The following is a 27,438-nucleotide window of genomic DNA, read 5'->3' as shown; positions in this document are numbered from 1 at the left end:
ATCGTGAGCCACTGTTACAGGCCAAAGAACCTGTGTATCTACTGTGCCATTTTGGGCCAGTATCAGCCTCTTCATTCTCTCTCTTGGAGAACTCTGTGGGTGCAACAGAGAAGTAAGGAGAAAGTAACCGATTCTAGGACCTCATAGATTCACTGGTGGCTTAGTCAGCATCCAAAAAGGAAGCTCTCTGGGATTTCATAGAATCATAGAGTTGGAAGAGACCACAAGGACCATCCAACCCAACCCTCCACCATGCAAGATCTCACAATCAAAGCATCCTCAACAGATAGCCATCCAGCCTCTGTTTAAAGACCTCCAAAGAAGGAGACTCCATCACACTTCAAGACAGTGCATTCCACCGTCAAATGTCTCTTATCGTCAGGAAGTTCTTCCTAATGTTAGGTGGGTTCTCTTTTCCTGTAGCTTACATCCATTGCTCCTTGCCTTATTGTCTGGAGCAGCAGAAAACAAGCTTGCTCCATCCTCAATATCTCCCCTCTTTGTCCCCTTGCATCCCATGATGAAAGAAAGACAGCATATCAGTCCACTAAATCCAATCATAATAGATGCAAAGGGCAGCGTAGATGTAGAGTGCCCTTCGATTGTTCATCACAATCCCAGTATCAAACAGCATCCTTTTGAATGTTTCAGCTAGCACACTCTTGCTGGATCCCGTATTCCCAAAACCCTACTATGGAATTTGGTTTGGATGCAGAATTCCTGGGGCCCTGAAGGGTCCTGCAATGATGAGGGGTAAATACAGATTGCCATTGACCAAGTGGCAGCAGTGGCACATAGAGAACTGCTTGGCAAGCCATAGAGAGAGGGCATTTATAACTCAGACATTTTTTTACCCTTTCACTAATTTTAGATCAGGTGAGCAGCCCTGGGCAGCCAGAGAGGGTCAGGAGGCTGTGCCACCCCCTTGACCACCATTGGATTGCCATGGGCTGCATGCGCTCCTTTCTAGAAAAGTTGGAAGTGACCAGAATGTCTCTTCAAGTATTCCAAATTCACAAGGTCCCATATGTTATGATATGTTGCATGAGAACAACTTTCCCTCTCATCTCGGGTATAACAGATAGGAAGGCTTGCCGAGGGGGCTGCGTGCAAACACCACAAGGTAAAGGGCCCTCTTTATTTAGCCGATGGTTGATTACTAATTGGTTATATTGGATGGTGAATGGCGAAATATTATTACTCCCGTCGAAATGGCGTCATGTTGCATGAGAAGCTAGCGAACAGAAACCAAAAGAGAGCTTGGCCCCGGAGACACAAGAGGAGGCAAAATTTCCCGGCCATCTCCAGTCGACGGAGAAGACGGGGAATCGCAAAGTAAAATGTTATCATGAAATAATGAAAGCTCAGCCTCAAAGAGGGAGAGGAAGAGGGTTTGTTGGGGTTAAAGAGATGCAAGCCAGCAAGCAAACTGATCCACAGGCAACTGGCTAGCATGGAGCAGGGCAGGATGGAAAAGGGACTAGCGGTGATGGGAAGGTCAGTTGGGGGTTTGATGGGATTACCCTGGTGTCCTCCAACTCTTTGAGAAGCTTTTCGGCCTGCGTCTTCTCAACCAGGAGACTCTGCTCGAGCTCCCGTATTCGGGCATGCTCCAGCTGCGTCTGAGTCTGGTCACGTGTCGGGAAGAAAACAAAGAGCAAAAAAAAAAAAGAAGGAGAAAAGGAAGAACAAAATGGGAGAGAGTAGAAAACCGAGGAATACCAAACGAGAAGGAACCAGAGAAGACGGCAGTGTTGTTATCTACTTCAGTGTACAAGGCAACGGGAGACAGGGGAAGGAGAGGAGGGAAAGAGCAAGCATGGCTTGTGAGCTGAGCAGGGAGATGCCTCCGAACCATCATTTTGGGGGACGGCAGACCCCTGCCTGCTCCAGAAGCCTCTGCTGGGGGAGGGATGTGAAGTCTCAAAGGGCAAAGAAGGAGACCCAATGAAGACGTAACACACAAAAATACCAATCCTGCAAGAGAACTTTCACATGAGCTTTGAGAATGAATGCAAACACACTAACGCACATACACAAACTTCACACATGGATACAGACAGTCACTCATCTCCGGATCTCAGATGAGATCAAACTCCACTGCAAACATCGGTCCTAGGCCAGTAATTCCTAAGCGATCTATTTTGGAGGATCCACCATCTCCCTACTATGCTAAGGACTAGTACCAATGACTTAGGACAGTGATGGTGAACCTTTTCGAGGCCGAGTGCCCAAACTACAACCCAAAACCCACTTGTTTATTGCAAAGTGCCATATCCCTCTGGCTTTCTAGTAACAAACTCTGGCAAACTCTGTTCTGGGACGATGGCACATGTGCCCACAGAGAGGGCTCTGAGTGCCACCTCTGGCACACGTGCCATAGGTTTGCCATCACTGACTTAGGGCCCAAACAGACAGGCCAAAATAAAGCTGCTTCGGGTCACTTTGGAGGCATGCTGTTTAAATGGTATACGCATCTTAAGAAGCCAGAAGCTGCATCAAAGCTGTGTTTCAGTCCTTACAACTGGAGCATGGCTTTGGCGCAGCTTCCAGCCTCTTAGGACGCATGCAGCATTTCAACAGCATACCTCCAAAGTTAAGGCAATGTTTTTAAATAGAACCTGGATTTATACCCATTAAATAAATATACAATGCCTTCTATGTGGAAGCGTTTAGAAAGTATACTTCACATTCCCAATTACACCTTTGTTTAGAAGAGCTTAAAGACTTCCATTGCAATCCTAAACATGCTACCCCATAAAAACAAGTACTGCTTGGCTCAATGGGGCTTCGCTCTGCGTAAACAAGTGTACAGTTGCAACCTTTCCAAAATGTGACCTACAATACACGGGTTTGTACTACAGCTCCCAGCATCCCGACATTAGCCAGAATGGCTAGGACCGATGGAAACCCTAATCCAATATCATCTGGAAGGCTCTCTTGAACACAGCTTTTAGTAAATAAATCAATTTGAAGAAGGTTTTTCTTAAGCTTTTCTTTGCCAAGAGCATGGAAGGTAGACACCAGAATGTGACAACGTAAGAGTTTTCCAAAACATGTGTTTAGATGGGAAATAGAAAGGAAACAAAATTGAATGGGGAGGGGAAATGCTATGATACTTGGAGATACCTGTTATTAGGACTGCAAGTATTTTACTCTATGGAGAAAGATTTTTAAGAGATAAAAACCAAATCAGAACTACCTCCTTCGCTGACTATGAATACAAACCAGCAATGTCCTCTATAGCACATCCTTTGTCGGCAACACACACATCACCATTCAGCACGCTATCAACCACCATCCAGTCAATACATTGCTTCTATAATAGCATATTAAAAGTTGTAGACCAGAAGACAGCGAGAAAAAGGCCTGGGCCTGAAGATGTCAGCAGGTGAAGCCATACGCTTCAAAAAGGATAACAAGCAAACACAAACTTACCTCCAAGTCTCCCTTTGTAATAGATTCCTCCTCAACACGAAACTGCAAATCTTCTACTTTTCTGCAAAGAAAGGTCAAGGGAAAGATGTTGAAAAAGAGGCTGTGTTTAATCCGTATATACTCAACTATAAGTCAACTTCACGTATAAGTCGAAGACAGGTTTTAGGGACAAAATTATGGATTTTGATATGACCAGTCAAAGGTGCAACCTTGTGAGCCTGAGCAAACAGCTAGGCTGCATTTCCCCCAGCCATGTTCTACTTCCAACCATTTCTCCCAGCAAACTGATACCTTTTCTCCTCTTCTAACTGGTTGAGCAACTCCATTTTTTCCTTCTGGGCTCCTTCCAGCACTGTCCGTGCTCTTTGCAAATTGCCTTCCGCTTCGGTGATATACTATGGGAAACAGAAAGGAAAAGATCCCAATACATTCGCACTGAATCAACTGTATATAGGTGTATACATAGGCATTAGTCTATATGATGTATCATAATATGCTGGTTATATGGCACCACAGTTTGTCAGTTTGTTTGTTTGCATGCATTACAAATAAATAATGCATATAGTATTCTATGGTGAACTTGCCACGGGTTAAGAGCGTAAGAGGGGCGCCCCAAAGAAGAGATACAAGGACTCCCTAAAACAACATCTCAGGCTTGGCCAAACTGATCACCAACAATGGCCCTCCCTGGCCTCGCATCGGGAGGCATGGAGACGCACTATCCACGATGCTGCGGCCTTTTTCGAAAGCTCATAGCGAACGAGTCTTGAAGAGAAACGACAACGCAGAAAGAACCGCAACCCGGAAACATCACCCAAGGAGACTTTCCGCTGTGCTTTCTGCAACCGGACCTGTTTGTCCCGGATGGGCCTTTTTAGTCACCAACGCGCTTGTACAAAGCGCGGGATGCGTCCTTCCTGAATCTTTATTCGCGAAGCAAAGCCAGAGAGAGACATATTAATAATGATATGTAATGTTTACATTACATATGAATAATCATGGGCTGATGAAATGATGGATTGAAGGACAGAGACTGCAATGTCCACAGTACAGTTGGCCCTCCACATTTGCAGTTTTGACATTTGCAGATCTGATTATTGGCAGTTTTGGTTTTTCGCTAGGAATCTCTAGCTCCTCCGGCGCAACTCTGCCAGAAGTTGACCATAGAGTTGTGCTGGGGAACCTAGTTGTTCCTAGATAAAACCCTTCTCTAGGCATTTGTAGGTCCTCCAGCATGACTCTATGATCAACCTCTGGCAGATGTTGACCACAGAGTTGCACTGGAGCACTAGGAGATTTCTAGAGAGGTGTTTTCTTAGGTACAAAGAATAGTATTTTTTTTACTTGTGCTTTTTGCACATTCCCGGGGGTCCTTCACACCTAAGTAAAGTTATACAATGTGGAGGAACCATTGTACAACTTTGCTTTTGTCCTCCATTCCCTTGCCACTCTCCCAGCCAAAGAGAGACCAGAGTGAGACCTGGATCAAACTGAGTCCAGGATCAAACTAGAGATAGAAAGGGCACAAAATATGTAATCTAATCACTAGCTGTTTACTAGAAGGTCCGTTGTTGTCACTTGGTGAGATGTGTGTGTGAATACAAGATGAGAACATTGCCCCCTCAAACTAGAATTCAAGGATATAGCTGTGTTAGTCTGCAGAATCAGTATGTAGAGTGATCTTGTGCATCTTGGAGACTAACTGAAAGAAATAAGTTAGTAGAAGTCAAAGGCTTTCACTGCCAGCATCCATAGTTTTTTTTGTGGGTTTTTCAGGCTATGGAGTTTATCACACTAGTGAGATCCCACAGGAAAACGGGATTTAAACGAGAGTTAAATTAGAGAAAACCCAGAAATGCCCAAAGTTTATCACACGGTGCCGCTGCTAACGTGAAACAACGCGAAGTTAAACCGGAGAAAAACGGCAGCTTTTTACTTTCCGAAAGTAAAAAGGTGGCATTTCTCTCCACTTTAACTTTGCGTCATTTAGCAGCAATTCGGTGTGATACACTTCCCAAGTTTTCGGGCTCTGTTTACATTCGAATTTAATATAACTCTCGTTTAAATCCCATTTTCCTGCGGGGTCTCGCTAGTGTGATAAAGCTCTATGTGGCCATGTTCCAGAACTTTGGACTTCAAGCCCCCACCAACAGTCAGGAATTCTGGGATCTGAAGCCCAAAGCATTTGGAGGACCAAAGTTTGACGTAGAAGAAGGAGTGCCAGCAGGTGTTGCTTGTTACAACTGAAATTCCCTCTTCTACACAACCATCACAGGAAGAGGAGCCCTCTCCAGGTTTCACTCTGGCAACTCTCCTCCTTTCCAGACCACTGGGTGACCCTGGGAAACATGCACATGGGAGCACCATGTGCAACCAGAGTTCTCAATTACGAAATAGCATTGCATGTTCTTGTTTCTGTGGGCATGCCTACCTGCTCATGCTGGGCCTTCAGGATGGCGATCTCCTTCTCCACCTCGCAGATGCGGCTGGTTGCCTTTGCAACTTCTGCTCGCTCCAGGTCCCTCTCCGCCAGGAGCTGCTCGATGTGCTGCTGCTTCTCCTTCAGAGCCTCCTGGAGGGCCGTGGTGCCGGAGATCTTCCGGGCGTAGCGGGAGGAGGTCTCCGTCAGCTGCAGAGGGAGAGTGGCAAAGCCTTGATGGGAAAACCAGGTTGGCTCAGTTACTCATCCCCTCAGCCTGGCAACAAACCGAACATCCAAACAGAGTTTGAACACAGGGACGCATTGCTTTTGCTTTCCATGGGTCATAGATCATAAAATCATAGAATTGGAAGAGACCACAAGGGCCATCCAGTCCAACCCCATTCTGTCATGCAGGAAATCTCAGTCAAATCACCCCCGTCAGATGGCTATCCATCTGTTTAAAGACCTCCAAAGACTCCACCAGGGACATTTTACACTGTCAAGTAGTTCTTACCATTAGGAAGTTCCTCCTAATGTTGAAGCAGAATCTCTTTGCCTGGAGCTTGCATCCATTGTTCCAGGTCCTATTCTCTGGAGCAGCAGAAAACAAGCTTGCTCCCTCCTCAATATGGCATCCCTTTAAGTATAAGGGTGGTGCCCCCTCTTTCTCCAGGTGCCACCTCAAAAAAAACCCAACTTGTCCTTGTGAAGAAGCCTTTTCTTCCTAAATCTTCTCAGGGGAAAGCCATGGCTCAGTGATAGAGCAACTGATTTACTTGTACAAGACCCTCAGCATTTCCAGGTAGACTTGTCCTAAACCAGTGGTCCCCAAACTTTGGTCCTCTAGATATTTTGAACTTCAATTCCCAGAAGTCCCAGCCAGCTTGGCCAAGAATCAGGAATTCTGGGAGGTGTGGTCCAAAACATCCGGAGCAGACCAAAGTTTGGGAACCACTGTCTTAAACCCTAAGAATGCCAGTTAATAGAGAGATCGCGTAGCACCTTTGAGTTCAACTGAAAGGAAGAAATGGGCAGCATGAGCTTTCATAGACTTAAGTTTCTGAATTTGCCAGTCATACTCTGCTATATGCCAGCATTGGCTATATGGCTCAGATGAGTTGCTGACACGAGCCCCATTCATTTGAATGGGGCTTGAACATCTGTGGTTTTCCCCTTACACAAGTGGGGGGGGGGGTGTCCGGATCTGCTATATTATTTCTCCAAATGATGGCTTGTTAACCTATCTCTTTTCACAAAAACACATCACCGGTTTCCATTCTTTCCCCCATTTCTTAGTTGCCTGGAGGAGAGGGTTGGGATATGGGACTGTTTATAATTGTGATTTTTTATAATTGTGACCTTTGCATCAATTAACAGAAGTTTTCTAGTAATAATAAAAATAATCTGATATTTAAGGGCAAAGTTCGACGAAGGAAAAGTTAAAATGGAGAGAAAATCCCGCCGTCTCAGGTGCACCTCACCAGCAACTCATGGCGTTCTGCATGTGCTTGGGCTATTGCTCAAGACCTTCCTAGCAAAAGGAAGCATGGCTGTTCCTTGTACAGCACTATAGAAATAAACGCTAATAATAATAATAATAATAATAATAATAATAATGTTTCCTTACCAGTCCACTCCGGCTGGGCCGCCCCCCAACAGAGGAGGCCACGGAACTAACAGAGCTGATGGATGAGCTGCTAGGGCTGTGGGTCAAGGCAGATACCCCCATGGCCATCCGCTTACTCTTCTTGGCTTTGGCTGGGCTGGTGGAGGGGAAACCAATCCGGATCACCTTGTGGATAGGCGCAAAGAGGCCAAACTTGGGGGGGCACTGAAAATACCTGGTGCAAAAAAGGCAGACAGAGACGTACAGAGATTAAGTGCCAGTTCCTTTCTGGTATAAAAAGACTTCCAAGTCCGCACTCCATTCTTCTCGCACTTTATAACTAGCCCCAGTCAATAGTCTAGCCGTATCATTTTGGACCTGCTAATGCTTCCAGTTTGAAAAAGCTGCAGATGAAATGTATTGTGGCTGGATCTGACATCTCAAACAACAGATGTCACTGGCACACTAATTTTAATTGTACAAATGCACTCCTGGTCACCCTTGAAACCTAGGCTTCCAGGGCTGAGTCCAAGGGCGCATCCACACTCATTTTGATGCGCCGAGGAGATGCGGATCGCCGTGCTGATTCATATCATATATTTGTAAGTTTGCTTTTACTGGTTAATATTAATATATTTTTAGACACTTTAGTCAAAGACAGTAAATAATATTGATTGATTGATTGATTGATTGATTGATTCACATCAGGTTTGTGGTTCCCATTTAGTTTTGAGTTTGCGGATCTCTTTGAGTCATCGTAACTCCTTTGTTATTCACACATGCCATCGTTTCAGGGTAAAATGGAGCTGCCTCCATTCCCTTGAACGATACAAAGCAATCTGGATCGATTCAGAAGGTTATTGACACTGCCAAAGATGCGGATCGATGCGGCTCTTTTAGGAGAACTCAGGGAAAAACAGTATTGAATATCCCGGGTTAAGTGGGTTTTTTGCCAGCCCCTCACCAAAGTGCATCAGTTGCCTTCGGGACCTTTGCGAACAACAAGGATTCAACCTGGATTCATCCTGGATTATTCTGGTAGTGTGAATGGGGCCCAAGAGTATACCCAAGCTGCGAACCTAAGATTGGAGGGAGAGTGTAAGCGCATCCAATGCAGGCTGAATCCTCATTCCCTGACCTGCTTTCCGACTGACCAGGAGCACCTCTTGTCTGGATTTTCAATTAGTTTGCCTTCATCTAGACAACAGACAACAGTTTATAGTGAAACAACCTCCTTAGAGTTAGATAAAAAGGAGAGATAGGGTTGGCCATCATCAGCACATTGGAGACACCGAACTTTGAATATCCAGAAGTTTCATGTTTCATGGAGAGGCTTTGCAAGTTGCAGCAAGAAACCAGTTAAGGCTTGCAGATTATAGCTTCAGATGATCGGGAGTTTTGCACACAGCTTTTGCCTGAAGCTGTGCATTGTTCTCTGTCCCATAAAAACCAGAACATTTGCACTTTCATCTCCTGCACATGAAAGCTGGGCCAGGCCCTGATATCTGCAACTCTCGGTCTCCAACCCTTCTTGGGTTTTCTCTGCCTTTTTAAATTTCCATTTTAAATATTTGGAAGGTAAAAAAGATCAAGTAGCTACACAACACCTTTTTGAGTGGTAGCCCTACAAGCTGGAGCAAAGGACATTTTCTGGTGATGGTGGGTGGCAGTGAGGGCAGTGAAAGGGAGACGTCTCCAAGAGTTAAATGGTTGCCAGGAATGTCATCTCATCCAACTACCCAAAAGGCATGTTTTATAGGCCTGCGGAGTAGCTCGCCCAGATGTGAGCGGCTGTTCCAAAGCACCACCTCGAGCGGGAACAAAATAAAAACAGCTGGCAGCTGTTTCAGATTATTCAGCCTCGAGGGAGGTGGCATTCCATACTTCTGGAGGAGAAAATGAACCCTTGAGAGGCAGCTGCCCAAACTCATCCTTTCCGAAATAAACTTGTTGAGGGCAATAGTAGTTTTTAAAAAATGGTTGCATGGGCAACAGATCTGCTGAGATACCAAGGAGGTCAGTTGACCCCAATGATGTAGGCTTGTCCTATCTAGGTCAGCTCCTTCGTTCTGTGCAGTTAGTCAGTCCAAGAGCTACAGCAAGATATGGTTCTCATCTGAGGTTGGACTCCAGTATCCAGGGCGCTTGTTGCACTTTTGTGTCATCAAGTCTGTTTCATAAAGGAATTCATGTCCTTGATCTTGCAAGATCTGAGCAGGACTGTTAATAACAGGGTCTCTTGGGGATCCCTTCTGTATAGCGCTTATGGCAACCCTGTACATAAGGGATCTCCAAAAGATCCTGTTATTAACAGTCCTGCTCAGATCTTGCAAACTTGGGGACATGAATTCTTATCTGTGACATGGTGCTTTCATCTTTACCAAGCATTGCTCTCTGTACTTCATCTTTCTCATGTCATCTCACGTCACGTTCGAAGTATGATAGCCTTAGTTGAATCTCATCTAGGCTGTACCAATTCCGAATCCAGGTGAGGTCACTAGGTGGGGCGCATTGCACATCATCAAAAACAAGAGAGAAGACAATAGAGGTTGGGCTTTTGCATAAAACAGGTTGTGCTTTGCATAAAACTGTGTGTAGTACGGTAATTTATGGGCCCAAACAGACAGGCCAAAATAAAGCTGCTTTGGGTCACTTTGGAGGTATGCTGTTTAAAGGATGCATGCGTCCTAAGAGGCCAGAAGCCATGCCAAAGCCACATTCCAGTCCTAAGGACGGAGCACAGCTTTATCGCAGCTTCTGACCTCTTAAGATGTGTGTGTCATGTAAACAGCACACCTCCAAAGTGATTCGCAGCAGCTTTACTTTGGCCTGTGTGTTTGGGCCCTTATGTCTACAGGATTCTTGATTAGAAATTACTTTTGAGCCATGGTGGCGCATTGGTTGAATTGATTTATTATTATATTGATTTGTATTCCGCTCTTTTCCCAGGACTGGGACTCAAAATGCCAATACTGCAGGTTGTGAGTTCGATCCCAGCAGGGAAGTAGCCAGGATTTTAGGAAGTGGGGGGGTCCAGACTAAGCGCCACCATTATAATGGGGCTTGGGCGCGGCGGCACAGCAGCACGCACCATTCATTTTTCTAATGGAAGGGGGGGTCCAGACCCCAAGAACCCCCCCCCCCTTGGCTACGTCCCTGATCCCAGGAACTCAAAGGCTGACTCAGCCTTTCATCCTTTCGAAGGTTGATAAAAGGAGCCCCCAGCTTGTTGAGGGCAATTGGCTTACAGATTGTAAACTGCTTAGGGAATGCTGAGTTCACTGATAAGCGGTACATGCTATTGCTATTGCTATTTTACAATTTACACAGAAATACAACCCATCTCATCTGAAAGGGGAGCACCATGGATTTAAAATGGCAGGTGGCTCCATCACCCAGCTGCCCAGCATGAAGGAGGGCAGGCATCTTAGGGTTCTCAGATCCCTGGACTTGGCCCTTCTTCTCCAGTCTTCAGAATAAGGGTGAGGAATCTCACCATCAGAACACTACCTTGAAAACGATTGTATATCCTCATTCTGTTTCATCTATCAGACATTATGTCTTACGGCTTTAGTGGCCAGCATCCATAGATTTTTGTGGGTTTGGGGGCTATGTGGCCATGTTCTAGAAGAGTTTATTCCTGACGTTTCGCTGACATCTGTGCCTGGCATCTACAGAGAATGCTGGCATGGAAGAGAGTAGGGTATGTGTGTGTGTGTGTGTGTGTGTATATATATATATATATATACACACACACACACACACACACACACACACACACACACACACTGTGTGACACAGATTAACATGGAAATCACTCCTCCCACTCACTTCCATGCCAGCGTTCTCTGAAGATGCCAGCCACAGATGTCGGCAAAACGTCAGGAATAAACTCTTCTAGAACATGGCCACAGAGCCCGAAAAACCCACAAAAATCTATCACATCTTTTGATTTGAATGGCATACTCTTGTGTACCTGTGGTTGATGTTTAAGATATCACAAAGGGCTGGTCGTCGTAACATCCCCATTATCTTATCTCTAGAGCCCCATTCCCATGTGATATCCAGTCATTCCTAAGCCTTGGGTTTTGCCTGGGATTGTCCTGACCTAGGCCTGTTACAGACTGCCAAAATAAAGCTGCTTTGGGTCTCTTTGGAGGTATGCTGTTTAAATGATGCATGCGTCCTAAGAATCCGGAAGCTGCACCAAAGCTGCCCTCCAGTGCTTAGGAATGGAGTGAGGCTTTGGCGCGACCTCCAGACTCTTAGGACCCATGCATCATTTAAATAGCATGCCTCCAAAGAGACCCAAAGCAGCTTTATTTTGGCAGTCTGGAACAGGCCCTAGTAACCCTAGCACCATGTTTGGTCTTCCCTCAAACTACCCGAACCCCTGAGGGCTACCCAAAGGTGCGTCATGCTGGCTTCAGGCCTATATCCAAGCTCAAACATCTGACATCGGTGAGCCGTCTCCGTACCTTGTTCCGGCAACAGCTCCGTCGTTCTTCCCCAGTGGTTCATCCAGCTCCACCCCACACCATTCCCCTTTGGCAAAATCCGTCTCCCCCACGTAGCGCACGACGCCGGTTTTCGTTCCACCAACCTGTCGGAGGGAGAAAAAGGAAACCATTTTACAGGTGGCATCTTCAAAAATAAAAGGACAGGCATATTAGTACAAATCCAATCAAGCTACATGCTAAAAATATTTCTCTTGTTAGTGGTCAGAATAGCAAGATGGATCAGTTCCATACCAAATCAGGGATGAAAAAGAATCATTTTTCATTTCCATAGAAACTGGAGTTCTGGGTTGACATTATTGCTTAATAATTGTCATGAAAAAGATGCAGAAATATAAATTAGAGGATCTAATTTGATTGATTTAGGAGGGCAAAATGCCCAACTAACATTGACTTCATTTCATCCAGCATGAAAGAACCCTCCGCATATGCTCCGTATTTTATATTATGCCACTACTTGCCTGTTGTTATTGGTTTTAATAGTTTATTTAATAGAGTGGTGTTAATAATAATATGCTTAATAGTAATATGGCTTTTTTTAAGGGGGGTTATGATATATTGTGTTGTGTATCGGATGTTTTTATACTGTAAGCCGCTCTGACTGCCTTATGGTAGAAGAGCGGGATATAAATAAGAGGCCTGTTACAGACTGCCAAAATAAAGTTGCTTCGGGTCTCTTTGGAGGCATGCTGTTTAAATGATGCATGCATCCTAAGAATCCGGAAGCTGCACCAAAGCTGCCCTCCAGTGCTTAGGAATGGAGTGTGGCTTTGGAGTGACCTCCGGACTCTTAGGACCCATGCATCATTTAAATAGCATACCTCCAAAGGGACCCGAAGCAGCTTTATTTTGGCAGTCTGGAACAGGCTAAAAGCTTTATTTATATTCTTATTTATTTAGAGTACTGAGCATGGGGTTATCTTGGCAAGATATGTTCACAGGAGGTTTGCCATTGCCTTCCCCTGAGGCTGAGAGAGTGTGACTTATGGGTTTTCATATTCGAGTGCAGAATTGAACCCTGGTCACCAGAGTCGGAGTCCAACACTCCAACCACTACGTCATGCTGGCTCTCTCCTTATCAAACCGGATTATCCCTGCAGTGTGGATGCACCCATAGCTTCGAAATCTTCTAGATTGGTCTTTTTTTTCCTTTCCGTTAAATAACGTTCAGCCCCAAATCAGAGATAAGAATCCCTCTCTCCTTGTGATGGGTTTCCAAAGGCAGCTGAATGAGAGAGGGAGGGAGAGAAGCGGGTCTGAATCCTTGTGCCTTTTGAGCGGCGACATGAAAATAATCCCTTTGGGAACCAGAAGGAGAATGAAAACCTAGAATTATCGCATCTCATAATTGCAAGGCTGCCGTTCCTCTGAGACCACCCACGGGTTTCTTTCTACTACGGCCCACTTAAGCTTGCCGCTTGGATGAAATGCAAGAGACGGGGAGCCTTGAGCTCTGGGCACAGGGACGTAGCTAGGATTTTAGGAAGGGGGGGGGTCCAGACTAAGTGCCACCATTATAATGGGGCTTGGGCGCGGCGGCGCAGCAGCATGCGCCATTCATTTTTCTAATGGAAGGGGGGTCTGGACCCCAAGAAACCCCCCCTTGGCTACGTCCCTGCTGGGCAGGAGACTGCTGTCAATTCCAAGCCTGATTTTTGGCAAGGGTCAGCCCTAGAGAGTTGCTCCTCTGAGCATGAACAATGTGCCCCCTTTTCTACCTATGCTCCAACTTCAACTGTCCCATCTTCACTGAATTTTATTTTCACCTCTCTAGTAAATCACGCCTTACATTTTTGCCTTGAAACGTTGCGTTGAAACACAATGAGCAAAAGCGGAGGGTCTGGGGCTAATTTTCTGCCCCTGGGAACCTGCAGGGCCCTAAGGGATTTCCTAATATGCCAAAAAAAGAAGAAGCAGTGGACAAAGGTCTCCTTCTGGACTTGAAACTTCGGTATTGCTGGAAGTCACCACAATTCAAAAAGGTTGACCATTTCTGGGCATCACAATTCAAAAAGATGTTGAGAAACTGGAGCGTGTCCAGAGGAGGGCCACTAAAACGGTGAAGGGTCTGGAACCCACGCCTTATGAGGAAAGACTTAGGGAGCTGGGTATGTTTAGCCTGGAGAAGAGATGGTTAAGAAGTGATATGAAAGCCCTGTTTAAGTATTTGAAGGGGTGTCATATGGAGGAGGGAGCAAGCTTGTTTTCTGCTGCTCCAGAGATAAGAACACAGAACAATGGATGCAAGCTCCGGGAAAAGAGATTCCAGCTCAACATTAGGAGGAACCTCCTGACAGTAAGGGCTATTTGACAGTGGAACACACTCCTACCTTGGAGTCTTTTTCTTTGGAGGTCTTTAAGCAGAAACTGGATGGCCATTTGTCGGGGATGCTTTAATTGAGAGTTCCTGCATGGCAGGTGGTTGGACTGGATGGCCCTTGAGTCTCTTCCAACGCTATGATTCTATGATCTAAGGGAAAGTCCAGCAACTTGAGACCTGTGTATCTACTCTTCAGCATATTAAGACTCATGGGAGCAGAGGAGGCTATCCTGAATGAGTAAGAAGCCGGGGATGTCTCTGAGGAAGAGTTCAGTTTGCAAACACAGGAGGTTGTCACTCGGAGCAATACGATGCATAGAAGTTCAAGGGCCAGGGATCATTCTGTGAGTTTGGAGCAACAGAATTGATTCAAAACTCTCATCCTTATTAGAGATGACAAGTGATGACCAAAATGGCAAAGAGTCTGGAAAGCATGCCGTATGAGGAGCGACTTAAGGAAGAAAAGGTTAAGGGGTGGCATGATAGCTGTGTTTGAATATTTGAAGGGATGGAGCAAGCTTGTTTTCTGCTGCTCTAGAGAAATCCCCACTGGGCCATGGAAGCCCACTGGGTGACCATAGGCAAGTCACACTCTCTCAGCCTCTGAGGAAGCCAAGGCAAACCCCCCTCTGAATAAATCTTACAAAGAAAATCCTGTGACGGCTTCACCTTAGGGTTGCCAAAAGTCAGAAATGACTTGAAGGCACACAGCTACATCCACAACAATAACAACAACGTCGTGCAGAAGTCACACAGAACTAGATCTACAATGTAGGCTTTCTGAAGCATTCTCATCTGAAGCACCGCAAAACATCATCCTCAGACATCGGTCAGTCTGAAGACTTTTCAACAAACACAAAATAGGTGGGACCAAAAATGTATTGATTCTTGACCCCAGTTCTCCCCTCCCAGCCAATGTAAAGTTTTGGGATAACCGAGGTTTCGTACTGTTTTTCAGTGAACCACGATGCAACAAAGAGAAGGGATGTGTTCTAGTTATGAATAGGTTGACGCTATTCTGGCGCAACAGGGTGAAACAAGGCTTTTGCCTGTTACGCCGCCGCAGAATGAGCCAAAAACACTAAATGCCAAGAGCTAAACTCGAGAAAAATGTGCTGAGCTACTATGGTGCGAATGCCATTGTGCTGTCAAAAGGACGGCTGCGTCTCTTTCTCTGCAGAATGCAAAACGATTGGAGATGCCACACCAATGCCAGACATGTCCATGCCCATCTCACTGAGAAGACCTCCATCTGAATAGGGGACTGAGGTCACCTCTTTCCCCGACATCTCATTTGTATCTCTTTGGACAGACCACAAACAGCTGTCTGGACTGTTATCCAAGGGTCAGGTTGGCATCAGCATTGTAATGGCAACGAACACCCAATCCGTTGCGACAGTGTTTTCTTACATTCCTGTGCGGAAAGGACAAGATGTAAACCTTCCAGGTGACAATCAGGTTCAGAGCTGGGAGTTTCTGGTATATGTGCTGGTAACCTCTCGACTGCACTTCTGCAATGCGCTCTACATGGGGCTACCCTTGGGCCTAGTTTGGAAACTTCATAATCGTGTATTATGGTTTTTTCCCCTACAATATAATAAAGTACAAACATTTCTGGAAACCAGGGTTCAAATCACTGCTCAGCCACAGAAACCTGCTGGGTGACCTAAGGCAAGTCACACTCTCTCAGCCTCAGGTGGAAAATCTATTTTGGGGACACGTTTCCAAAGCTTAAAGAGCTCCTTGTTTTCTGCTGCTCCAGAGACTAGGACCCAAAGCAATAGATGCAAACTACAGGAAAAGAGGTTCCAACACAACATTAGGAGGATCTTTCTGACAGTAAGAGCTGTTCAATAATGGAAGATGCTGCCTTGGAGTGTGGTGCAGTCTCCCTCTTTGAAGGTTTTTAAACAAAGGCTGGATGGCCATGTTCTGGGGATGCTTTGATAGTGTATTCCTGCATGGCAGGGGGTTGGATTGGATGGTTTTCTTCCAGTTATATAATTCTATGATTCTATGATCCCTTAAAGTTTGGGCTGGAGTGGATTTACTGCGTGAGTGACATGAAAGTTGCTAGCCACAACTGAGTGGATTTACTGCCCGAGTGACATGAAAGTTGCTAGCCACAACTGAGGAAAGCTTGGCAAGAGAAATAAAGGACTTACCAGGACGCGGTCTCCGAGCCTGAAGTCTTTATCCCCCTTTTTCACCGACCCACTGTCGGACAGGTTGGATCCAGATTCATTCCCGGTCTTCATGGTGCTATTGAGGACGCTCTCCCGGAGGGGGATGACACGGGTGGAGAGAGGCGGGGTGGAGGTTCCCGAGTGCAAGGACAAGTTCTGGGCTGTCAAGGACTCCACCGAATGGGCATCGCTCCCGGACCCCTCTGCCGTTGGCTGGCGGGTCAACTTGGAAGGCCGAGTGAAGATCCCTTGGAGAGGTTGGCACTCAAAGTAGCGCACTCCACCCACGGAGCCATCGTTCTTCCCCACTGGGTCATCCAGAACCACCCCTGCCCACTGTCCTGGGGCAAACTGAGTCTCCCCCAGATACTGGATCACACCCGGCTTGACTCCATTGACCCAGACACGTTCTCCCACCACAAAATCCCCCAAGAAGTCATCTCCCACTTCGGCAACCTTTGATCCTGGAGGCTTCTCGGCGGTGGCTGCAGAAGATGTAGAGCCCTGTTTGTGCAGTGGTGATCCTGTGTAAGAAAAACACAAGGTTGTTTATATATCATATATATCAATTAGATCAAGATCCTCAAGGGTAAAGATACATTCTTGAATACCAAGCAACTAGATCGAGATCCTCAAGGTTAAAGATACATTCTTGAATACCAAAGTCTGGATCATCCGTCCCATAGCATTTCCGATGTGAAAGCTGACTGTGAAAACATCAACTCATTTGAAATTTGGTGCCGGAGTAAAGTTCTATGGAAATGCTACACTACCAAAAGGAACCATTGTTGAGCACCCTTTGGGTTCGACCAGTCAACCAATTACAAATCCATGTAACAGTTGCCTTGTCTAGTCCACATTTTACTAACATGTTTGCATGAATATCATGGGGGACTTTGTCGAAAGTCTTACTGAAATCAAGATATGCTAGAGCCAAAACTGGCTTAGCATTTGGCATAGCTCCCTGGAAGTTTAGACTAAAACCCAAAATAGATTCCCACTGAAGTTGGAGCCACTAGAGTTGAAACCTTTGGACGCTTAACTTGCGCTGCAATGCTTTTTGCTGTTGTTGTCTGCCATGCAGTCATTTCCAAATTATGGCACCCCTAAGGCTAACTTATAATGAGGTCTTTTTGGCAAGATTTGTTCAGAGGAGGTTTTCAATGGCCTTCTCTTAAGGGCGAAAGCATATGACTTGCCCAAGTGGTTTCCTTGAACAAGCGGCGATTTGAACCCTTGTCGCCAGAGATGGAGTCCAGTGTTCAAAACATTTACATCCCTATGTTTCCCTCTAAATGAGTTTAAATCCTCCTGACAAGTCCTCTTCCACCACCATCTGGACAGAAGTAAAATCCTGCCCAAAAATGCCACCAGCAATGCCCGGAGATGGAAAGCAAAAGGTGGGTCATGCTCCAGTCGGTGCCAAGTTTCCTCAGCCAAGTTGCGGCTCAAACTGAGCATCGGGAACGTAATTCAAATGCACAGCTGACCTTTTATATTGCTGGTTTGCAACTGCCAGCCTGAAGCCACAAGTCCTAACCTGCAGGGCATCTGGCAATGGTGGGAGATTTAGTTATCCATCCAAAAAGAAGGACAGAGCAGACAGGGCAGGAGGACACTTTGGCTGTTCCCATTCTGCTTCCTTTCAGCTGCAAGACCTGGGACCTAATCCCATTTTGACTATGCAACAGACAGTGCCAAGAAAGCCAGCTGTCGGGAGGAGCAGAAATGCATTTCCATGGTTATCTGGTAGAATTAAGGAGGTGAAAGAAGCCTCAACGGAAAGCATAACAAATATCGGGCTTTTTCTCCATTGCTGGGGAAAGTGCAAGAAGGAAAGAAGAATACAAGAAGCTCCAAAACAGCACCAATGCAGATCTGTTAAAGGAGTGTAGCTCAGTGGCAAAATGCACGCTTTGCAACTAGAATGTCCTGGGTTTGGCCACCAAATGCATCTGAGGAAGTAGACTGAAGTCTGCGAAAGCTCATGCTGCCAGTGTCTTTCTTTTCGTCTCAAAGGTGCTACAAGATCTCTCTACTTACTCTCTAAGTGGTTTACAATCTGTACACCAATTGCCCCCAACAAGCTGGGGATGCATTTTGCCGACCTACAAAAGGATGGAAGGCTGAGTAAAGCTTGGAGCCCTGCAGGATTGAACTCACAATGTTTTGGCTGCAAAACCAGCACTGAACCAGTGTGCCACCATGGGAAAAGCTTAGACACCATTAAAAAACAAGCAAGCAAGCAGGAATCTGTCTGTGGGCGGATGTTGTCACAGAAACAAGTCGGATGCATTGGTGAATGTGAAGCCATGTTCAAAATCTGTCAGAAGTTGTGCTTGGAATGTTATGTTTCCAAAATCATAATAGATCATGAGATGCAACTTGTGGCCTTCGTTCTCTTTCTCTCTCTCTGAAACACACACAAGAAACTCACTGTGTGAGTTGTTGCATTAATTGCCGCATTACTCATTGCTGCTCACTTTAATTATGCGTTCAGTGGAAAACAAGGACCCTGGAACATCTCCTGCCTTGTCCTCCTACTACAAAGTTTACCTCCCACACATCTTGGATTCTGGTGATGTTGCAATTAATGACTCCTAACTTACTTGTTCCAAAGAGGAAAGTAATGTTTCGAGTATTCGTTGCGTTGGCATTTAAAAATAACACAGGCAGGTTTGTCTAGGGTTTGTCTCCTCCAACACAAGATGTAATTTGGCACATCTCGATGGGCTTCACTTGTGTGCCTTCAAGTCCCCTGTCAACTTATGGTCAGGAGTTTATCACACAAAGGAGATCAGGAGTTTATCCCATGAATATCCCGGGAAAATCATGTAATTAGGCGTAACGATTTCCCATAACGCCGCACAAAACCCACCATTAAAGTGGTCACAAAGAAGCATTAACGTACATCTTTTTTACTTTCAAGGCTTTAGCAACAATGCATTTCTGATATCACTTTATTTGCGCAATTGCATGTGATAACCATTCGCACAACTACTCGCCATTTCCGCTTCATTTGCCAGATGCTATAAATGTGCTTTAATCTCTCTTTAATGCCGAAATTAGCCCCAGTGTGATAAACTCCATAGGGTTTTCTCAGCCAAGGAACCATTAGAGGTGGCTTTGCCAGTTCCTTCCTCTAAAATATAGCCTACAGCACTTGCAATTCCTTGGTCGGCATCATCAGTTACAATGCTTAAATGTCTCTCCAAACCCTAGGCCCCATTCCCACTTTTAAAACAGATCATGAATCGGTTTGAAATGGTTCAAACAACCCTGCTTCCCACTTAATCCAAATTGCTGAAGCGATTCCAAGAGGGGGGCCATGCGCTAGACCAGTGATGGCGAGCCTATGGCACGCATCCCAGAGGTGGCACTCAGAGTCCCCTCTGTGGGCACATGTGCCATCGCCCCAGCACAGAGTTTGCCAGAGTTTGTTACTAGAAAGCCAGAGGGACATGGCACTTTGCAATAAATAAGTGGGTTTTGGGTTGCAGTTTGGGCACTCGGCCTCAAAAAGGTTCACCATCACTGCGCTAGAACCACTTAACCTGCGTCTTTTTGACGTGATTTTTCCCGCTTCTTTTTCGATAAATCGAATCTGCACAAGTGTGAACCACATGCAGATCGGAATCGATTCAAATTTCCCCTTCAGCGGTCTGGCACTGAATCATTTTTAATCGGCACTGAATCATTTAATCGATTCAATTGTGAATGGGAACCACAAGTGGATTATTTTGGAGGAGGAAAATGCGATCGGGGCAAATGTAGTGGGAACCACGCTCCGCTGTTGAATCGATCCATCGATTCGGATCGCACACCGATTTATCTGTAAGTGGGAATGGGGCCCTAGAGAGGCTTCCTAAGAGACTCACTGGACTCTGGTTGCAAAAGGGGCAGAAACAGAGCTAGATCTCCAAAGGAGGCCTCACAAATGGAGAAGGCAAATGTCACGGCTTTTCTTATATTGCTTTTGTTCCCGGTTGCCTCATGCCCAGGGAGGGGGAGCGGGTGTCACAATTTTGGATCTGCACAAACCTTCCCTGTAATAACTTCCCTCGAGGAAGATTCAGGCTTGTGGCTCAAACACTCTCACTCTTTGTCCCCGGCATAATTTTTGCCGGAGAAAGAAGTCAGTGGAGCTTGGAAAGCTAGCGTGGCGAATCTTCCACTTTCCGGTTGGCCTGAGAAAGGTATTGCCACCATGTCTAATTTGGATTTCAGATCTTTGACCCTTGCAACTCAAAAAATGAACACCAGCAACGTTACTTTCTAATGTGTTCCCCCCATGCTCTGGTAACAACGGGAAATAAGTAAGGATTTGGGCTAATCTTTCCACCAGGTACATCATCCACAGTAAGTATAAAAGGGCAAGAATCCCTTGCGGATACAGAGGTTTGTAGGACCTCGAACATCTCTCAGACAACAGAAAAAATCGATAGAAATCTATAGTAACAGGTTTTAACTTTCAATCAATACTGCAGTCTCTCTCAAAATGGCGATCGTAAAAGCTAGAGCATCACGTCCTGTGGCCATTTTGGGAAGGACTGCACAAGAAACATGTATTTGGGACCACATGGAGTCCTGGGATGCAGATAAGGATGGGTTTGGGTCTATTTATTGCATTTTTGCACATGCTTTGAGGGGATTTCTGCATGGATTGGGGGCAAAATGGCGGCCTTGTTAATTTCCAGGTCCTGAAAAGTTGGGTCCAAGGATGGAATGGAGACCAGAGGGTTCCTGTGCCTTGTTTTAGCATAGATGCAAAGAAAGTGAGCTTTCTTCCAAGTGAGCTACAATTCTTCCCATTCCATTTCTGCTCAAAGGTGGCATTAGCTGCATCCACACAACAGAAATAATCCAGTTCGACGCCTCTTTAACTGCCATGGCTCCATGCTATGGAATTCTGGGAATGGTAGCCAACCAACTTCCATTCCCAGAACTCCATAAGAAGGCGCCACGGCAGTTAAAGTGGTGTCAAACCGGATTATTTCTGCAAGGCAATTCAAATTGGTGTTCCTTCTGGAACCACATTGCAGTCAGTCTGCTCTCACCGCTTCTCCCCAAAGAATCATGCTTTAAATGAATTAAGCTAAGCATGAGAGCCACACTTTACAAGCTTACCATCAAATCTCACTCTGCCTCAAGGAAGCTTTTTGGCAACGAAAGCAAGAATTGTGGATCTCGGCTCGACACACACACACAGATGCACTTTCTTTATAAAGATGCATTCATGTTTGAGAGCAAAGGAATAAAGTACAAAGAAAGAGGTGGAGACAGAGGAGGGGAAAGTCCATCAGCTTGAAAGCCCAGCTGCTGTCCCTAAAGAATAAAATGCCATGCTTTCGGATACCGGAGGATCCTTCGCACCCATTAACACTCCGCATTTTGATGCTACCCATAAACAGCATGGTTTGCGATTGGCAAAGAAAGGGGTCAGGTGAGGCTGCATCCTTTCACCTTCTCTTAGATGCAGAAAACATTATACAAAAAGCAGGCTTGGACACAGAAGTAGGAGGTGGGGGGAAAAACGGAGGAAGGAACATCAATGATCGAAGGTACGCCGACGACATCATATTACTGGCAGAAAACATCCCACACCAAGGAGTTTATCGCACGGAAGGGCTAATTTCAGCATTAAAGAGAGATTAAGCGCGTTTAAAGCATCCCGCAAACGAAGCGGAAATGGCAAGGAATTGTGCAAATGATTATCGCACGCAATGGCGCAAATAAAACGTTATCAAAAACGCGTTGTCGCCGAAATCCTGAAAGTAAAAAGGTGGGCGTGAATGCTTCTTTGTGACCGCTTTAATGGCGGGTTTTGTGCGCTGTCGGGTGAAGTTGTTTTGCGTAATTACGTGATTTTTCAGGGATATTCCCAGGATAAACTCCCACTCTCCTAACATGCCCCTAAGTTGTACCCTCAACTTATCCATGGGTCATATCAAAAGCCATAATTATGGCCCCATAACCTGCCCTCGACTTATACATGAGGTCGACTTATAGTCGAGTATGTACGGTACTAATTGTTTTTGAACTCCAACTTCCAGATTACTCAGCCATATCACAGTATACACTCCTATTGTGTGTCCACACTACACAGTTATGGCGGTTTAAGGCCACTTTTGAGGCTACATCTCCATCCTGCAGAATCCTGGGACTGGTATTTTCGAGGGGACTTTAAAGGCACTTTAAATTCTTTGTCAGAGAACTCTAATGCTGTGGTTCATCAAAATGGATACGTCAGTTCTAAGCAATGTAGTGGTTTAAGCGTTGGATGAGGACACTGGGAGAGCAGGGTTCGAATCCTGGCTTGGCCATGGAAACCCATTGGGTGACCTGGGGCAAGTTGCACATTCTCGGCCTCAGTAGATGGCAATGGCAAACCCCCTTGGAAGAAACGTGCCAAAAAAACCAACAACCCATGAACAGGGGGTTTGCTTTATTTAAATAAATGAATTTAAATGTAAAATGTATTTACGCACGTTTTTAAAAATGCATTTATTTTTGTAGATTGTAACTGCCGGTCTGTGAATTTTTCCACGTGGAACTAAAAACAAAACAAACACAGGTCATCTAGCAAATATCATGTTTTACTTTGCTCCTTTGAGATACACAGACGAAGGCAAGGTCACTGTACTCTTCCTTGTAGCATACATTTAAACTCATTGCCTGCTATCTCACATTTCTGAGCGCATTCCGCATTGCATTGATGACAACGGCGCCTTTGGGACTTTTCCAGGAACGCGATGAAACGATACATCAGGCAAGACTGATAAGGAATCTCTCTCTTTGGGCCGGTTCCTATTCTAAGCATCGTTCGATATACTGAACGGGGAGCATCTTTTATTAATATGGCCAACCACATTGATCTCGATGGACACTTTGCTGCTAGAGCCAAGAGCAGCTTCCCAAGGTGGGAATTTCTGTATTTATTCAGTATTCTGTACTTGTAAGACCATTTTTAAATTTCCTTTTAGCCCTGACCGGGATGCGCTAATGTGGCCTACATGACAGATTCAAAATCAGCACCGTTAACTTAGAATCAAAGGATTATAGAGTTGGAAGAGACTGCAAGGGCCATCCAGTCCAACCCCATTCGGCCATGCAGGGGGTTCCCAGATTATGGAACTAGTTGTTCCCAGATTATGGAATATCCTTCCAAGAGAGGCTAGGCTGGTCCCTGCCTTTCAAGCTCCTTTATCATAGAGACCCTAAGGCCCATCCAGCCAAACCCCATTTTGCCATGCAGGAACTCACAATCCCTGACAGATGGCCATCCAGCCTCTGATTAAAGACTTCCAAAGAAGGAGACTCAACCACCCTCCAAGGAAGCGTCTCCCACTGTCATAGAAGCATAGAATCGTAGAGTTGGAAGAGACCCCAAGGGCCATCCACTCCAACCCCTTTCTGCCATGCAGGAAATCTAAATCAAAGCATCCCCAACAGATGGCCATCCAGCCTCTGCTTAAAGACTTCCAAAGAAGGAGACTCAACCACCCTCCAAGGGAGCGTCTTCCACGGTCATAGAAGCATAGAATAATAGAGTTGGAAGAGACCCCAAGGGCCATCCAGTCTGATCTCATTTGGCCATGCAGGAACTCTCAATCAAAGCATCCCCATTGACAGATGGCCATCCAGCCTCTGCTTAAAGACCTCTAAAGAAGGTGACTCCACCACAGTCTCCGAGGGAGCGCCTTCCACTGTCAAACAGCTCTTACTGTCACAAAGTTCTTCCTAATGTTTAGGAGGAATCTCTTTTCCGGAAGTCTGCATCCATTGTTCCGTGTCCTATTCTCTGCAGCAGCAGAAAACAAGCTTGCTCCATTCTCAATATGGCACCCCTTCAAATATTTAAACAGATAACAGACCCGAATTTCATGGACGCAGAGGTGGAAATTAAACATTGGCCTACAGAGATTCTTTCACTTTATACTTTGATTTCATTTTAACTCCCATGGAACACTGCGATTTGTAGTTTGGAGACTAGACTCTGCAATTGGTGTGGCGTCAAGTTCTCAATGACTATGAGCAACTTTCTCCTCCAAGATGAACTCGAAACCGACATGGATTAGACCTTAAAAATAGGATTCACTGTCACAGGGATATGGAAACCACCACAGGCAAATCCTCTTTCCAACCTCATGGCCTCAAGAGTCCATGCCACGTCCCAGAAAGATGAGACTGTTTATAACCCAAAGACCACTGTTTACACCCGAAACCATTTTTGTAAGTGTTTTGCAAAGACTATCCGGAGTAGACAGAGAAAGGAAGAGAAGAGCGTCGACCGAACAAAGTGATTCTGGAATATACTTGGATTTCTATTGTTACTGCATGGAGAGAGAGGGTTTTTATCAAGGCTTGCAAAACCGTGATCAAGTTTGCTGATGATTTAAAGGGACGCAAAAGAGACAGGCGCGGAGTCAGCAACTGGCCGGCGTCCATTTACGCGGAGCCACAGCGGCCAATAAAAAGCTGCGTTTTGTTTTCAAAAAAATTGGACCAGAAAACTGTAAAGAGCCACTGTATGTTAAAAGCAATAAAGAGCCAATTGTGCACGATTCATTTCACGCCCCGGGGATCAACCACTTCCATTGTACCAAGCGTTCGGTGCTGTTTTAAACAGAGCAGGGAGAGCGGGGGTGAAAGGGGGGAGCGTTTAAAAGAAAGGCCGTCTCGGTTCAAAAATCCCAACAGAGAAACAAAACAGGGACAGCAAACGTGACAATATACTGATGATCTTCTAAAATTGCACCTAAAACCTCATGATTCATACCTACGCTAGCTTCTGATCTAATTGTCACCTTTGCAGATACTTACACCAATTTTATAGAATCACACAGTCGTAGTGTTGGAAGAGAGCGCAAGGGCCTTCCAGTCCAACCCTATTCTGCCATGCAGGAACTCTCAATCAAAGCATCCCTGACAGAGGGCCACCCAGTCTCTGTTTAAAGACCTCCAAAGACGGAGGCTCCGTCACTTTCCAAGGGAATGTCTGCCACTGTTACTGTCAGCAGGTTCTTCCTAATGTTGAGGTGGGATCGCTTTTCCTGTAGATCCCGTCCATTGCTCCATGCCCTATTCTCTGGAGCATCAGAAAACAAGCTTGCTCTCTTCTCAATATGACATCCCTTTGAATATTTAAACAAGGCTATCATATCATGCTTCGTTTTTATCTCTCCTATTTCCATCTCATCTTTTCTCCAGCAAGCTCAGAGCAGTACAGTACATACAGTACATATTCCTCCTCAAAACAACCCTGTCAGGTAGGCCCTGCTGAAAGAAACAGCGGCTGGCCCAAGATCAGCCAATGTCTTCCATGTCTTGAAAGGCAGTAGAACCCACATCTCCCAAGTTCCCCTCGTTGGGCATTTACAGTGCCAAAACTGGAACTGACGATAAGCCACTACCTGAATAAGTCCAGCCAATTTTCAACAACGCAGGGTTATTCCAACCATTACAGTGTACAAGAATTAAAGATGTTTGTGAGTTCCTGCATGGCAGGGGCATTGGATTGTATGGCCCTTGTGGTCTCTTTCAATTCTATCTCTTTTCCTGTAGCTTGCATCCATTGCTCTGGGTCCTATTCTCTGGAGCAGCAGAAAACAAGCTTGCTCCATCCTCAATTTGACACCCCTTCAAATAATGAAACAGACATCAGACCCGAATTTCATGGATGCAGAGGTGGAAATTAAATATTGGCCTACAGAGATTCTTTCACTACTTTGATTTCACTTTAACTTCCATGTCTGCATCCCATGGAACGCTATGATTTGTAGTTTGGAGAGATACTAGAGCTTTCTGGTTGGGAATTCTAAATACTGCATAAAACTAGACATCCCAGAGCTCCACAGGATGCAACTGTGGCAATGAACATGGCATCAAAGTGTAATATAAGAGGACCCCTGGTTGATTTTTTCACAGACATAGAAAAGGATATGTTCTGTGCTGGTCTCCGCAAAGACACTGGTAATGCCAAGGGGCTTTTGTCCCAATGAGGACCAGAGGAAGCAGCTTACCTTCTTTTGTGGCAGTGGCAGTTGTGGTTGCAGCCGTCGTTGTCCCGCCGGGACGTGGCACGGGGCTGGAGTGTTTCCCAGCCCTCCCGGGAATTTTAAGTCCACTCGGCTTCAGCATCTTTGCCCAGCAATGTGTCTCACGCTGTGGTATGCCTTTGGTCCTCCGGTAGACTAGCTGATATCACAGCCTCAGGCATCTATGTGACAGAGCCCTTCATCTATATTCTGAGACCTAGAGAGAGAAGGAAGGAGGACATTTTCAGAGAGAGAAGGAATCCCAAGGGGGCATTCATACTCAGTGTTTTCATAGAATCATAGAGTTGGAAGAGACCCCAAGGGCTATCCAGTCCAAGCCCACGCTGCCATGCAGGAACTCTCAATCAAAGCATCCTTGACAGATGGCCATCTAGCCTCTGTTTAAAGACCTCCAAAGAAGGAGACTCTGAGACTACATCTTCCACTGTCAAACAGCTCTTATTGTCATGACGTTCCTCCTAAGGTTGAGCTGGAATCTCTTTTCCTGTAGCTTACATTCATTGTTCATGGTCCTGTTCTCTGGAGCAGCAGAAAACAAGCTCACTCCATCCTCAATATGACATCCCTTCAAATATTTAAACAGGGCTCTCATATCACCTCTTAACCTTCTTTTCTCCAAACTAAACATCCCCAGCTCAATCAGGTGTTCCTCATAGGGCTTTATGGTTTCCAGACCCTTCACCATTTTAGTCACCCTCCTTTGGACACATGGCTCCAGTTTCTCAATGTCCTTTTTGAATTGTGGTGCCCAGAACTGGACACAATATTCCAGGTGGGGCCTGACCAGAGCAGAATATAGTTGCACTGTTACTTCCCTTGATCTAGACACTAGACTTCTACTGATGCAGCCTTTTGTCCCAAGGAGATTCAGAAATGGCACATGACCAGATA

At 45.6% G+C, this 27,438-nt stretch overlaps 1 protein-coding gene across 5 annotated transcripts in view; it reads right to left on the bottom strand.

Annotated features, from left to right (window-relative positions):
- The window catches only part of LOC149287137 (CAP-Gly domain-containing linker protein 2-like), a 64,142-nt gene that overhangs the window by 15,313 nt on the left and 21,391 nt on the right, over window positions 1–27,438 (bottom strand). For 4 of the 5 annotated variants that reach the window (XM_089493399.1, XM_089493396.1, XM_089493400.1 and 1 more), the window contains 8 exons: window positions 26,512–26,743; window positions 16,469–17,013; window positions 11,945–12,069; window positions 7,488–7,701; window positions 5,870–6,067; window positions 3,730–3,833; window positions 3,439–3,499; window positions 1,524–1,628 (listed from right to left, as the gene is read on the bottom strand). In XM_089493399.1, the coding sequence (XP_089349525.1) occupies window positions 1,524–1,628; window positions 3,439–3,499; window positions 3,730–3,833; window positions 5,870–6,067; window positions 7,488–7,701; window positions 11,945–12,069; window positions 16,469–17,013; window positions 26,512–26,629 (1,470 nt within the window). In that variant the 5' untranslated portion in view covers window positions 26,630–26,743. The remainder of the gene's footprint in view (window positions 1–1,523; window positions 1,629–3,438; window positions 3,500–3,729; window positions 3,834–5,869; window positions 6,068–7,487; window positions 7,702–11,944; window positions 12,070–16,468; window positions 17,014–26,511; window positions 26,744–27,438) is intronic. The other variant, XM_089493398.1, reaches the window with a different exon arrangement.

Source organism: Sceloporus occidentalis, unplaced genomic scaffold (genome assembly GCF_023333645.1).
Source record: "Sceloporus occidentalis isolate IW3139 unplaced genomic scaffold, rSceOcc1.0.p SCAF_64, whole genome shotgun sequence".
Lineage (NCBI taxonomy): Eukaryota > Metazoa > Chordata > Lepidosauria > Squamata > Phrynosomatidae > Sceloporus > Sceloporus occidentalis.
Note: the sequence above shows the minus strand (reverse complement) of the source record. Positions and strands in the feature narration are given on the sequence as shown.